The following is a 12,760-nucleotide window of genomic DNA, read 5'->3' on the forward strand; positions in this document are numbered from 1 at the left end:
AAAAGTTTACTTGGGATGTGTAAAGGGTGAAATGTATTAAGCCTATAGGGGAGATGTATATCCATAAGTGTACTCATTATTGCAACCTTATCTCATAAACTCTACAAGTATTCTAAGGTCCTATATATATGTGGGATTACTTTACTATTATTGTACACACATCTAAGAGAGATCAAAAGAATTGTGGATGACCACTTGAATACTAGAGTTTATCATTTTCTTGTTCCTTTTACTTTGTTTTATTTCCATCATTTTATAATACAAATACAAAACTCTGGAATTCTACATAATCCTATCAGTAGAATTTAGCAATTATGGAGAAGAAACTTTAGGTGTTTATATTTCTACTTACAATGTAAATTTACATTGTAGAAACACAAAAAGTAGCAAATGTTGTACATATTTGCAAAAAGTGACAAATATTTTACACTTTTTACAAATGTGTACAATATTTGCCAATTTATATGTGTCTATTAATTCTCTAGTCTCTACAATGTAATTTACATTGTACCGCACAATTAAAACAAGAATTTGCGTGTGGAGAATCCAAATTTTGTTATATCTTGCAGACAATTTGTTAGGAAACAAACTCTCTTCTCTTTTTTGGAGTGGGGATAAATATTGTTCATAACTATTCAGTGTACCTCAAAACCAATCTTTCGTGATTTTTTTGTACTTTATATATTTTCTTTACAAAATCCCCAGTCAGTAACAGATTTGGTATATATGTAATTATTCTTTACAGAATAATTCGATGCTTCCAATTATTTTGTCATCCAGAAGTCCAATTATTCAGGTTCCATAACAAAAAATCTAACACTGACGCCCAGGTTGCTACTTACTATCGAGGGTATACTTCAGTAATTGATGCTTCATCGACAGACAATAATATTGACTTTCCTTTAGATTGATCCAACTCCAACTCTAGCACGTTTTGCTCTGTTCCACTTTGAAGGAAAAATGCTGGCCGTTGAGGTGATGACAGAGTAACAGAGTTACTATTTAGCATGAGAATTATTGAGTCCATTGTTGGTCTTTTCGCTGGATTTTCCTGAACACATAGTAAGGCAATATGGATACATTTGTTGACTTCAATTCTTGAATAAGAATCTCTTATAGTCGGATCCAACAACTCCAAGGACGTTCTGCCCTTCCAATGCTTCCAAGCCTGAATCAAATGATCAAGTATTCTTATATTGTCACCTTTCTCTGCCTCTAATTTAAAGGTGATTATATATTCATTACAAAATAAGCAAAAAATTGTAAAATTTGGTTTACACTCACATGGCTCAAGAGGTTCTCGGAAGGATCTGATGTACAGAAAGAACTGTTCTTCTTGCCAATTAAAATCTCTAGTAATAGGATACTAAAACTATATACATCAGACTCAAGAGAGAAGTGCCCTTGCATTGCATATTCTGCAGGCATGTAACCACTAGAAACCAACATCAGCAACACTATTAATTAAACAATCATAATGAAATACCAGAAACATATCAATACTATTGATGATGTCCAGAAATTCACCAGTGAGCCACACGATACCTACGCGCTCGAATGTGAACCTGCACAACACAAAGAAGAAAACCTAACAGAGAGCACCGGTGTGGTGCCGGCCAAATACCCTCCGAAGGTTAAGTCAGAAATATTCTCACGACTCTAGGGTGCTAGAGTGGGTAAATTATGTGTACCTTCACTTGCGAGAGTATTTAGGCTTTTATAGTAGTAGAGAGCGTGGGCCTCTCTTACTTGGAGTAAAAGTCTTTTCCTTATAGGAATCCTCATGAGAGTAGATTGCGGAATCCTCTGCATATGGGACTCTATGGAGTGTGTCGCAAGTATCACATACCAGGGGCCACCCTGCCTTCCTTATGGGCCTCGGACCCGTGGATACTTTATATTGGGCTCTCTACCACAAACGTGGCAGACAATGGGCCCGTTCTCTATTGGACCGCGACTCATCCCCGTCAGGCCCACTCTAAGCTCAAATTTATCCTCTTCAGTTGCCCCCTTCACCCTATGGGTCCGTCATACTTTAGAGGGAAACATGGGGTGATGGTAAGAAATAGAGTGGGTGACGGTAAAGATATCAGTGGTCCGTCGACTAGGATTTGTTGAAGCTGACGGGTAGGTACTTCGTCAGTATTTAATGCGAAGCGCAGGTCTGAAGAGTATTAATGGCATGACACGCGTCGTCCCCGTATTGGAACTTTTATGGGATCGAAGTGTCGCTTCGTCTTCCGTGCACCCCTCCTATAAATACTGCCCCCTTCTCCTTTCATTCTTTCTCTTTTACGAAGAATTGCATTGTCAGAGCGAGTCCGTCTGGTTTGTCAGAGAGCAGCCCGTTCACACATTGCAACCGTCACATACCTTTCATCCATCTGCTTATTTGCTGGTAAGTTGTTTCTATCCGTCTTACATTTCATTTCACGTTTTAAAGTTCAAGAAAAAAGATCAATTCCTTTTCTTTTCCATCATACTTTCAAATATCCGTCATAGTCTTAGGCTTTGTCGTTACCTGTAGGAAATGTCTAGTGCGTCGAGTAATCAATCTGTCGTTCGCGACGGAGTGGATTACGAAGAGGTGTATCCGTCAGGTCACAAAGACCAAGACGATCTGAGCGAGGATAGGAGTCCGTCTGCATCTTCCCCGTCCTCAACAAATGAGGATATGGAGATCGTAGTAGTCGAAGAGCAAGTAGAAGGAGTTAGATCCGCCGTGGGAGCGGATGGGCTTAGGCAGTTTGTGATGTTACCAGAGTGGACGGTGAATGCCTTCACTTCAACAATCAAGGAGCCTCATTTTAACACCATTAGGGACAACTACCAAATCCCCGACCATATTCCACTCCGTCTGCCTTATACGTCAAAAAAATGTTACTACCAAGGGGTGGACGGTGTAGGGATATACGAGCAAGTGCTCAAGGCTGGTCTTAGGTTTCCATTGAGTTCACTCCACCGTGAACTCTTACAATACTTGGGTTTATCCGTCAGCCAGATTTCCCCCAACGCCTGGAGGGTTTTTATTGCGATGGAGGTATTGTACGGAGTCATGTCGGGTGGTCGACGTAGGCTGACGGTGAGAGAGTTCCTACATTGCTACCGTCCGGACGAGATAGATAAGTCAAGGGGGATGTATAGCTTCGTCCCCAGGAGCTCCGTCCTCAAAGTCATTTTTGAAACACCTGATTCCAATAGAGATTGGAAGAGCCGTTTCTTCTTCATGGAAGGAGACGACTGGATGTGCCGTCCAGGGGAGACGGATTTCATGCCCATCGATACTACTTGGGGCATCTTAAACGAGTCTGGTATTCACCGTCATGTGAAAGTATTTTAATCTTTTACATCAGTTTGATTTTTGTAAGTCTCTAACATCCGTTTACTTTCCCTTTTTCAGTCCGTCAGCATCCCCAGGTTGAGCTTGAAGAGTTCAGTTTTCTGGAAAAAATTTTCAAGAAGACTACATCAGAGGAGAGGACCTGGGCCAAGCTCGTCACCCTAGATACAATCCACTGGTACTGTGACGGACCGGAGCCATCTGCAGCGGCGAAGAAGTACGATAGTAAAGTCCGTCAACGTAAGCTTCTGACCGAGCCCTTCAATTTTATCCGTCCCTCTTGCTTCTCTTAAATTCATTCCGTCTTATCTCGCAGAAATGGATGACGCCAAGAGGAAAGCATTGATCAGAGCCAACGCAGCCAAGAAGAAAGACTCCGTCGAGGCGGACCCCATGGGGACGGGTTCAAGTCAACAGCATAAGAGAAAGCTGCCGCCCAAAGGAGACCGTCCTCCAAAGAAGCCTAAGGTTCCTTTGGAGCCCGTCCTGGGCCTCATGGCTGGGGGTACCAAGTCCACAACTCCAATGAAGCATGGGGCAGGAAAGGGCTTTATGAAAGGTCCGTCCACCCAGCAGGAGAAGGCGCCTGTCTTACTCCGTGAAGATCCAAAATACGCATTGGATAAGCTGACGTCCGTCATCTCTTCAGATGACTATGAGGATCTTGGCAACCACTCTACGGAAGCCATGGGTGAGACGGGCCTATTCAATATCGCTCAGGTTTTTCCTCCGTCTACTTTCTCTCTATTTTTCTTTTTGGCCTTAGTAATTTGTCTAACTCTTTTCAACTTTCAGGCTATGCTCATGATGAAGGGGCTTATGGGACGGTGCCTGAGCCATGAGACCACCCTTGGCCGTTTGAGAGAGAAGGCTAAGGTGACGGACGACGAGCTGACACAACTAAGGGCTTGGAGGGTCGTTCAAGAGAAGAAGCTAAAAATGGCTGAAGAGGCAAGGGATGATTATTTCAAGAGGACGGAGGAGCTGTCAAAGATTCTGGAGGCTAAAGAGCAGGAGGTCCGTCAGGCAAAAGTGGACCGTTCGTGAGTATCATGACTCCGACGACCTTCTGCTTGAGCTAGGATCGTCCTACAATGACGGCTTCGACGATGGACTTCGTCAGGTGAAGAGTTTGTATCCAGACCTTGACCTTTCATCTGTCAACATCAATGTTCCTGAACAAACATCCGTCCAACCTGCAAGATCTGACGACACCGACCACCTGTTTGGTGATGAGGCTCAGGTCGACGGGGCGCAGGCAGAAAAGGCCGTTGCTGACGACCCGCCTGCTGTGGAAGTCCGTCAGGAGGGAGATGATGTACCTGCTAGTTGAAGCAATTTTTTGTTTTACATTCATTTACTTTTACATTTACTTGTAAGACTATTTTGTGAACAATTTTCATCCGTCATGGATGTCTTGTAGACAACTCTTATTTGGTTTTTATAACATGCTTTATTTTGTTTTTATATGGTTGTATGTTGTGAAATTGGTAGGTGATCCCATTATAGGGGGTCCGTCCACTTAACAACCCAAATTTTATCCGTCCATATTTAAACTTCATTTTATTCATCCGTTTAAGGATTTTGGGATTATCCGTCCATTTGGGATTATCCGTCCACCTTGTGGACTTGGTCTTATTCCTTTGGGATGGTTCGTCCACTTTGTGGACTTGGTCTCATCCCTTTGGGGTGGTCCGTCCACCATGTGGTCTTACCTTCGTCCCTTTGGGATTATCCGTCCACCTTGTGGACTTGGTCTTATTCCTTTGGGATGGTCCGTCCACCTTGTGGACTTAGTTTAGTTTCATCCCCTTGAGATGGTCCGTCCACCTTGTGGACTTTGTTTAGTGTCATCCCCTTGGGATGGTCCGTCCACGTTGTGGACTTTGTTTAGTTTCATCCCCTTGGGATGGTCCGTCCACCTTGTGGACTTAGTTGCATCCCCAAGGGATGGTCCGTCCATCTTGTGGACTTAGTTGCATCCCTTTAGGATGGTCCGTCTACCTTGTGGACTTTGTTTAGTTTCATCCCCTTGGGATGGTCCGTCCATCTTGTGGACTTTTTTTAGTTTCATCCCCTTGGAATGGTCCGTCCACCTTGTGGACTAGCAACCGTCATCCTCTTGGGATGATCCGTCCACCTTGTGGACTTGCAACCGTCATCCTCTTGGGATGATCCGTCCACCTTGTGCACTTGTAACCGTCATCCTCATGGGATGATTCGCCCACCTTGTGGTCTTGTGGATGTCATTCTCTTGGAATGATCCATCCAGCTTGAGGACTTGCTGTTCCCATCCTCTTGGGATTGTCCGTCCACCTTGTGGACGTGTAACCGTCATCCTCTTGGGATGATCTGTCCACCTTGTGGACTTGCAACCGTCATCCTTATGGGATGATCTGCCCACCTTGTGGACGCGCAAATTTTATCCTCTTGGGATAATCCGTCCACCTTGTGAACTTGACTTAGGTAGAAAAAACACAGTAGAGTCTGAATATAGTTCTTTATTGAAAGAAAATAATGCTGATGAAAGGGTGCCTGCCCCCTTGGGCTTAAAAAGGCACTCGTAACACTGTTCGAAATAACTAGAGATAGCGAAATTAAATAATAAAAAAATTGTTCGAGGAACGAATTAATAAAACTTAGTAAATCATAGTAATAAGCTTGGGACTGGAGGGGTGTCGATCATCTTCATGGCGTCCCTACTGGTAGTACCTCCGTAGGTGCTCTGTGTTCCACGGATGTTTAAGCTTCTGTCCGTCCATGGTTTCGAGGTGGTAGGTCGCTTTTCTTTGCCAAGACGAGATCCTGTATGGTCCTTCCCAGTTGGGGCCGAGCTTTCCTTGCGCCGGATCTCTGGCAGCTCCCATCACCTTCCTTAGCACAAGGTCTCTGATCTGAAAGTCCCTGTGTCTAACATTGGAGTTGTAGTATTTCGCCATGAGGTTCTGGTACCTAGCCAACCTCTGCTCTGTTGTAGCCCGGACCTCGTCTATCAGATCCATTTGGAGCCGCAAGGCCTTTTCGTTGTGATCCTCGTCGTAGTTCTCTACACGGTAGCTTGTGAGCCCGACCTCTGCTGGAATGACGGCATCACTCCCGTACGTCAGCCTGAACGGTGTCTCTCCAGTGGGTGTTCTAGCTGTTGTTCGGTATGCCCACAAAACGCTTGGCAGTTCGTCAGGCCAGATTCCTTTTGCCTCCTCGAGCCGGGTCTTGATGATCTTCAGCAAGGACCGGTTCGTGACCTCCACTTGCCCAATGACTTGAGAGTGTGCGGGCGACGAATAGTGATTTTTGATCCCCAGTTCTGAACAGAAGCTCCTGAATGCTCCGTTATCAAATTGCTTTCCGTTGTCGGAGACGAGCACTCTTAGTATCCCGTACCTGCATATTACATTTCTCCAAACGAAACTCCGTATGTTCTTCTCCGTGATAGTGGCCAGGGCCTCTGCTTCCACCCATTTGGTGAAGTAGTCGATGCCAACTACCAAAAATTTTAGTTGCTTCGCTGCTATCGGGAAGGGGCCCATGATGTCTAGTCCCCATTGGGCGAACGGCCAAGGAGCCGTCATAGGCATCAGCTCCTCGGTCAGTTGCCTGATTAGGTTACTGAACCTCTGGCATTTGTCGCAAGTCTTGACGTATGCTTGTGCGTCCTTTTGCATTGTTGGCCAATAGTACCCTGCTCTGATCATTTTGTGTACTAAGGATCGTGCTCCTGAATGGTTTCCACAGATACCCTCATGCACCTCCCTCATTACGTAATCGGCTTCTTGCTGGCCCAGGCACCTCAGGTACGGACGTGAGAACCCTCTTTTGTACAGGATATCGTTGATTAGCACAAATCGCGAGGCTTGAACCTTCAGCTTCCTGGCCTCATTTCTTCCGTCAGGTAACGTACCCGTCTTCAGGAACGCCATCAACGGCGTAGTCCAACTATCTTCAGAATTCAGCTCCTGCACTTTTGTTCCATCATTAATAAGTGACGAGGGTTGTACAAATGATAATACCTGTTCGGGAATGAGCATGGGCTCTGCCGAGGCTGCCTTCACAAGACGGTCAGCGCATTCGTTCTCTTCCCTTAGGATTTGAACGAATCTTACTGTGAGGTTACCGATCCGGTTCTTTACTTCATCCAGGTACTTCCTCATCCTTTCACTTTTGCATTCATAGATGCCATTGACTTGGCTTGTTATTACCTGGGAATCACAATGCACGATCATGGATTCAGCGCCTGCTGCCTTCGCGAGGTCTAGTCCTGCCACCAGAGCTTCGTACTCGGCCTCATTGTTGGTCGTGGGGAAGTCCAGCCGAATCATGCATTCAATTTTCACTCCGTCAGGAGTATGGATTACTACACCCGCACCTCCTGCGTGCCTGTTGGAGGATCCGTCCGTGTGGATGCTCCATTGAGACTTCTCGTCTGCTCCCTAGCCTTCTGACCTAGAAAATTCTGCAATGAAGTCGGCGACGGCTTGTCCCTTAATTGCATTTCGTGGACTATACTGTATATCAAATTCGCTCAGTTCCACTGCCCATATCGCCATGTGTCCTGCCGTCTCAGGGCTACTCATGGCTCTCCGTAGGGGTTGATCCGTTAGGACCACTATTGTGTGCGCCTGGAAGTATGGTTTGAGCTTTCTTGCCGCAATTACTAACGCGAAGGCCAATTTCTCCATTTGAGGATACTTCTCTTCCGCTCCCCGGAACGCCCTACTTTTGAAGTAGACGGGTTTCTATGATCCGTCCTCCTCCCTTATTAGGGCCGCGCTGACTACCGCTTGAGAGACTGCTAAGTAGAGATAGAGTACCTCCCCTGGGTTAGACGGGCTGAGCAACGGTGGGGATGACAGGTGCTTCTTCAAGTCCTCAAATGCTTTATGGCATTCGTCCGTCCATACGAACGACTTTCTTAACGTGTGGAAGAATGGAAGGCACTTGTCTGTCGCCTTTGAGACGAACCTATTCAGGGCTGCAATTCTACCGTTCAATCTCTGCACATCCTTGGTCGTTTTCGGCGGTTCTAACTCCATGATGGCCCGAACCTTCTCTGGGTTAACCTCTATTCCTCTATAGGAAACCATGAACCCCAAGAACTTTCCGGCCGTCACTCCGAATGCGTACTTGTTCGGATTTAACTTCATGTTATACGACCGGAGCGTGTCGAAAGTCTCCTGTAGGTCTTTCAGGTGGTCATGTTCCAGAACGCTTTTGACTAGCATGTCGTCAACATACACTTGCACATTTCTCCCAATCTGGTGCGCGAACATTTTATTCATTAGCCTCTGGTATGTTGCTCCCGCGTTCTTTAGCCCGAATGGCATTGCTTTGTAGCAAAAAAGTCCCTGACTCGTGACGAAGGAGGTCTTCTCCTGATCATCCTCGTCCATCTTGATTTGATTGTAGCCGGAGAAGGCATCCATGAAGCTCAAGAGTTGGTGCCTTGCCGTTGAATCTACCAGTGTGTCGATTCGAGGCAATGGGAAGCTATCCTTTGGGCAGGCCTTGTTGAGGTCCGTGAAGTCGACACACATTCGCCACTTCCCTGTAGCTTTCTTGACCATCACTACATTTGCTAACCAGTCAGGGTAATATACCTCCCGAATGAAATCTGCTTCAAGGAGCTTCTGAACTTCCTCGGCTATTGCTTTGTCTCGCTCTGCCGCGAACACTCGCTTTTTCTACCTCACGGGTGAAAACGCGGGGTTCACATTCAACTTGTGAACTATAACTGAGCGATCAATACCCGGCATGTCCTCGTGGCTCTAAGCGAAAACATCCTAATTATTCCTTAGGAACGTTGTTAGGGCCCGTCGTGTGGTCTGACTGGCCAATGTCCCCATTCTAGTTGTCCGTCCGGGTCTTGACTCGTCCAGAGTTACCTCCTCCAGTTCTTCTACTCGTTTCGCTGCAACCCGCTGTTCCTCTATGCACATGGTGTGCTGGTGGTCATCCATTTCCAGCATGGCTATGTAGCACTCACGAGCGGCCACCTGGTTCCCTCGCAACTCACCGACCCCATATTCCGTGGGGAATTTAATCATCAAGTGGTACGTCGAGGTAGCTGCCTTCCAGGTGTTGAGAGTTGGCCGTCCGAGGATCGCGTTGTATGCTGATGAGCAGTCGACTACGAGGAATGTCACATCCCGAGTGATCTATTGAGGATAATCGCCTACTGTTACCGAAAGTGTGACTGCTCCCAACGGGAATACTCTCGTTCCTCCAAACCCCACCAACGAGGCATTCGTCGGTATCAGCCGTTCCCTATCGATCATCATTTGCTAGAACGCAGGGTAATATAGGATGTCTGCCGAGCTGCCATTGTCAACCAGTACTCGGTGTAAGTTATATTCTCCCACTCTTAGGGTGACGACCAATGCGTCGTCATGCGGATGATGAAGTCGTCGTGCATCTTCTTCCGAGAACCCGACGATTGGGCTATCTTTCCGTGCTATCTTTGTCACCGAGCCCGTCAGTTAGACGTTTTGAACCATTCGGAGGTAGGTTTTTCGGGCCTTTTTGGATGAGCCTGCTGTCGCTGTCCCTCCCACAATCATCCTTATGTCTCCGATTGGGGGCTTGGGGCGCTCATTCTCCCTCCGGGGCTGCTGCTCTTGAGGTGGAAGATCCGTCCTTTCTTTCCTAACATACTTTTGCAATTTCCCTTGTCTGATAAGGGCTTCGATCTGCTGCTTCAAGTCGTAGCAGTCGGATGTATTGTGACCGTGGTCGCGATGGAAACGGCAGTACCTGTCTCTGGACCTCTTGCTGGGGTCGCTCTTGAGCTTTCCTGGGAAGGTCAAAGCCTCTTCGTCCTTAATCTGCATTAGGACTTGGTCTACTGGGGTATTCAACGGGGTGAAGCTTGTAAACTTTCTTCCTTGTGGCCTTGATCGTCGGTCGTCCCTTCGGTCCCCTGTTTTGAGTCTTTTCCGCTCTTGGTCCTGCCGGGTGTCTTCCTGTCGTTCTCTCTTCCTCGGCTTATCTTCCCTTGCCAGTAATGCGTCTTCCGCACTCATGTACTTTGTTGCCCTGTAAAGTACCTCCGTCATGGTTTTTGGATCGTTTTTATATATAGAGAACAAAAATTTACCCTTCCGCAGCCCATTTGTGAAGGCTGCTACCAGTATTTTGTCATCGGCTTTGTCTATTGACAGCACTTCCCTGTTGAAGCGCGTGATGTAAGCCCTAAGCGTCTCGTCCTCCCGCTGCATAATGCTCATCAGGCAAGCTGTGGACTTCTTGTATCTGTGCCCTCCGATGAAGTGTGTTATGAACTGGGCACTCAGCTCCTTGAAGGTGCTGATGGAGTTCGGAGTCAGCCGGCTGAACCATATCCTGGCGGGGCCTTTTAGCGTCGTGGGGAAGGCCCTACACATGATCTCGTCAGCAATCCCCTAAAGGTGCATCAGTGTCTTGAAGGTTTCCAGGTGGTCCAGGGGATCCTTTACTCCGTCGTAGCTTTCGATATGTGGCATGCGGAATTTATGGGGTAGGGGGAAGGCGTTCACGGCGATAGTGAAGGGCGAGTCCGTTCGGTTGACTAAGTCGTCCAGATCACTGGAGACTCGACCCTTGAGTGCGTTCATCATCACCTCTATCTGTTCCCTCATCGCCTGCATCTCTGCGGCCATCTGTGGTGGCGTCGCATTCGTGAGGGATGGCATGCTCAAATTCTGCCTTTCGGGTCTGCTCGGGGCGTGGCTGCCTTGTTGTTTGTCCTGGTTTCCTCTTGCAGCGCTGGTCCCCTCTTCCTCTCCTTGCTGATCATTCTGTTCTGCATTCTTCTGGCGCAACTGTTCTTCCAAGTCGTTGTTTTGTTTGGTTAGACGTTCCACCGCGGTAGCGAGAGTTCGAACTTGTCTCTCGAGGGCAGTCGTGGGTGGTTCGTCTCCTTGAACGTCGTTAGTGGTTGCCATCGAGTGTGTGAGTACCATGCAACTCTTTAGTCCGAGAAGCGATAGTGCGGCTTATGGATTTCAACTTCCTACGCTTCCCACAGACGGCGCCAACTGATGATGTCCAGAAATTCACCAGTGAGCCACACGATACGTACGCGCTCGAACGTGAACCTGCACAACACAAAGAAGGAAACCTAACAGAGAGCACCGGTGTGGTGCCGGCCAAATACCCTCCGAAGGTTAAGTCAGAAATATTCTCACGACTCTAGGGTGCTAGAGTGGGTAAATTATGCGTACCTTCACTTGCGAGAGTATTGAGGCTTTTATAGTAGTAGAGAGCGTGGGCCTCTCTTACTTGGAGTAAAAGTCTTTTCCTTATAGGAATCCTCATGAGAGTAGATTGCGGAATCCTCTACATATGGGACTCTATGGAGTGTGTCGCAAGTATCACATACCAGGGGCCACCCTGCCTTCCTTATGGGCCTCGGACCCGTGGATACTTTATATTGGGCTCTCTACCACAAACGTGGCAGACAATGAGCCCGTTCTCTATTGGACCGCGACTCATCCCCGTCAGGCCCACTCTAAGCTCAAATTTATCCTCTTCAACTATATATATATATATATATATATTAGATTCAACTATGGATAAATTTCTCAAGAGAAAATCAGTATCTAAACAAACATCACTTGTGTAAGAAACAAATAGTCCTGATACTTAACTGTCAAAAGGACTATTTACACAATGCTTGTAATGTTTAATCACATATATTCAAAGAGAATTTTTATCGTATTAGTGATAAGACGATTTTAAGAGCATGAAAATGTAAAGCCAGAGCAGTCCAAGGCACCAGAGCAGCCCAAGGCAGAGTCTAAACGACCTGTAGAAGAGTCTTAAACTACATGTAGTATGAGCTTAGTTAAGTGTTGTTACTGATAACAGTACAAGTGTCAGCATCCTATGCATTTGTCCACGTGTCAACATCAGAGGAGTTCCAGCTACAAGTTGTTAGATCAGTTCCACCTTATACGGAAATAGTTATTATATATAAATATCAGAGTCTGTAATCAATGCTAATGAATTGCATGAATTCAGAATTGAAACTATTCACAAACAGTTTCTTCCTTCTTTGTTTTCTCTGTATTTTCTTTTTCTTCTTGGTGACTGTTCTTAGTCTTCTTTTCAGAAAATACGTCCAGGATAATTGCAATGTGTTAACGATTTGGAATTTAAACATTTCTTATAAATACACAACAATACAAATCTATGGATTTAAATGTTTTTTTAATTAAAATTTACAAGTACCAGAGAAAATTCCTAACTTTGCCATAAACATTAGAGGATTGCTACATTTACAACATTTTCACAATATTTTCACAACAAATCATAGGTGGTAAGTTGTTATGGATTCTAATTTAAATTGATAATTAAATTACTTTTTTGTCCACATGTAAGTATAACAACTCATATCAACATACCACTTACAATTTATTGTGAAAATATTATGAATATAATATA

At 45.9% G+C, this 12,760-nt stretch overlaps 2 protein-coding genes across 2 annotated transcripts; both read right to left on the bottom strand.

Moving 5' to 3' along the window:
* Window positions 1-841: 841 nt before the first annotated feature.
* Window positions 842-2,429, bottom strand: LOC112012441 (cysteine-rich receptor-like protein kinase 34). Its single transcript, XM_065779375.1, has 4 exons — window positions 2,374-2,429; window positions 1,504-1,565; window positions 1,285-1,457; window positions 842-1,168 (listed from the first exon to the last, which is right to left on the bottom strand). The coding sequence occupies exons 1-4, from the start codon at window positions 2,427-2,429 to the stop codon at window positions 842-844; spliced, it is 618 nt and encodes a 205-aa protein (XP_065635447.1).
* A 7,387-nt stretch (window positions 2,430-9,816) lies between these two features.
* Window positions 9,817-10,719, bottom strand: LOC136070057 (uncharacterized). The gene has a single exon (XM_065779376.1). It carries the CDS (start codon window positions 10,717-10,719, stop codon window positions 9,817-9,819), a length of 903 nt encoding a protein of 300 aa, XP_065635448.1.
* Between the last annotated feature and the right edge of the window lie 2,041 nt (window positions 10,720-12,760).

The sequence above is a fragment of the Quercus suber genome, unplaced genomic scaffold (assembly GCF_002906115.3).
Source record: "Quercus suber isolate HL8 unplaced genomic scaffold, Cork oak 2.0 scaffold_206, whole genome shotgun sequence".
Lineage (NCBI taxonomy): Eukaryota > Viridiplantae > Streptophyta > Magnoliopsida > Fagales > Fagaceae > Quercus > Quercus suber.

Bases quoted from the DNA above. Each gene is read 5' to 3' on its own strand.
- LOC112012441 (XM_065779375.1), bottom strand. From the start codon at position 2,429: ATGAAATGTAAGACGGATAGAAACAACTTACCAGCAAATAAGCAGATG. The intron at 1,566-2,373 runs GTATGTGACGGT...TGTGTTGTGCAG, and splicing joins AATAAGCAGATGGATGAAAG to GTTCACATTCGAGCGCGTAG. The intron at 1,458-1,503 runs GTATTGATATGT...TTTAATTAATAG, and splicing joins ATTTCTGGACATCATCAATA to TGTTGCTGATGTTGGTTTCT.
- LOC136070057 (XM_065779376.1), bottom strand. From the start codon at position 10,719: ATGTGTAGGGCCTTCCCCACGACGCTAAAAGGCCCCGCCAGGATATGG.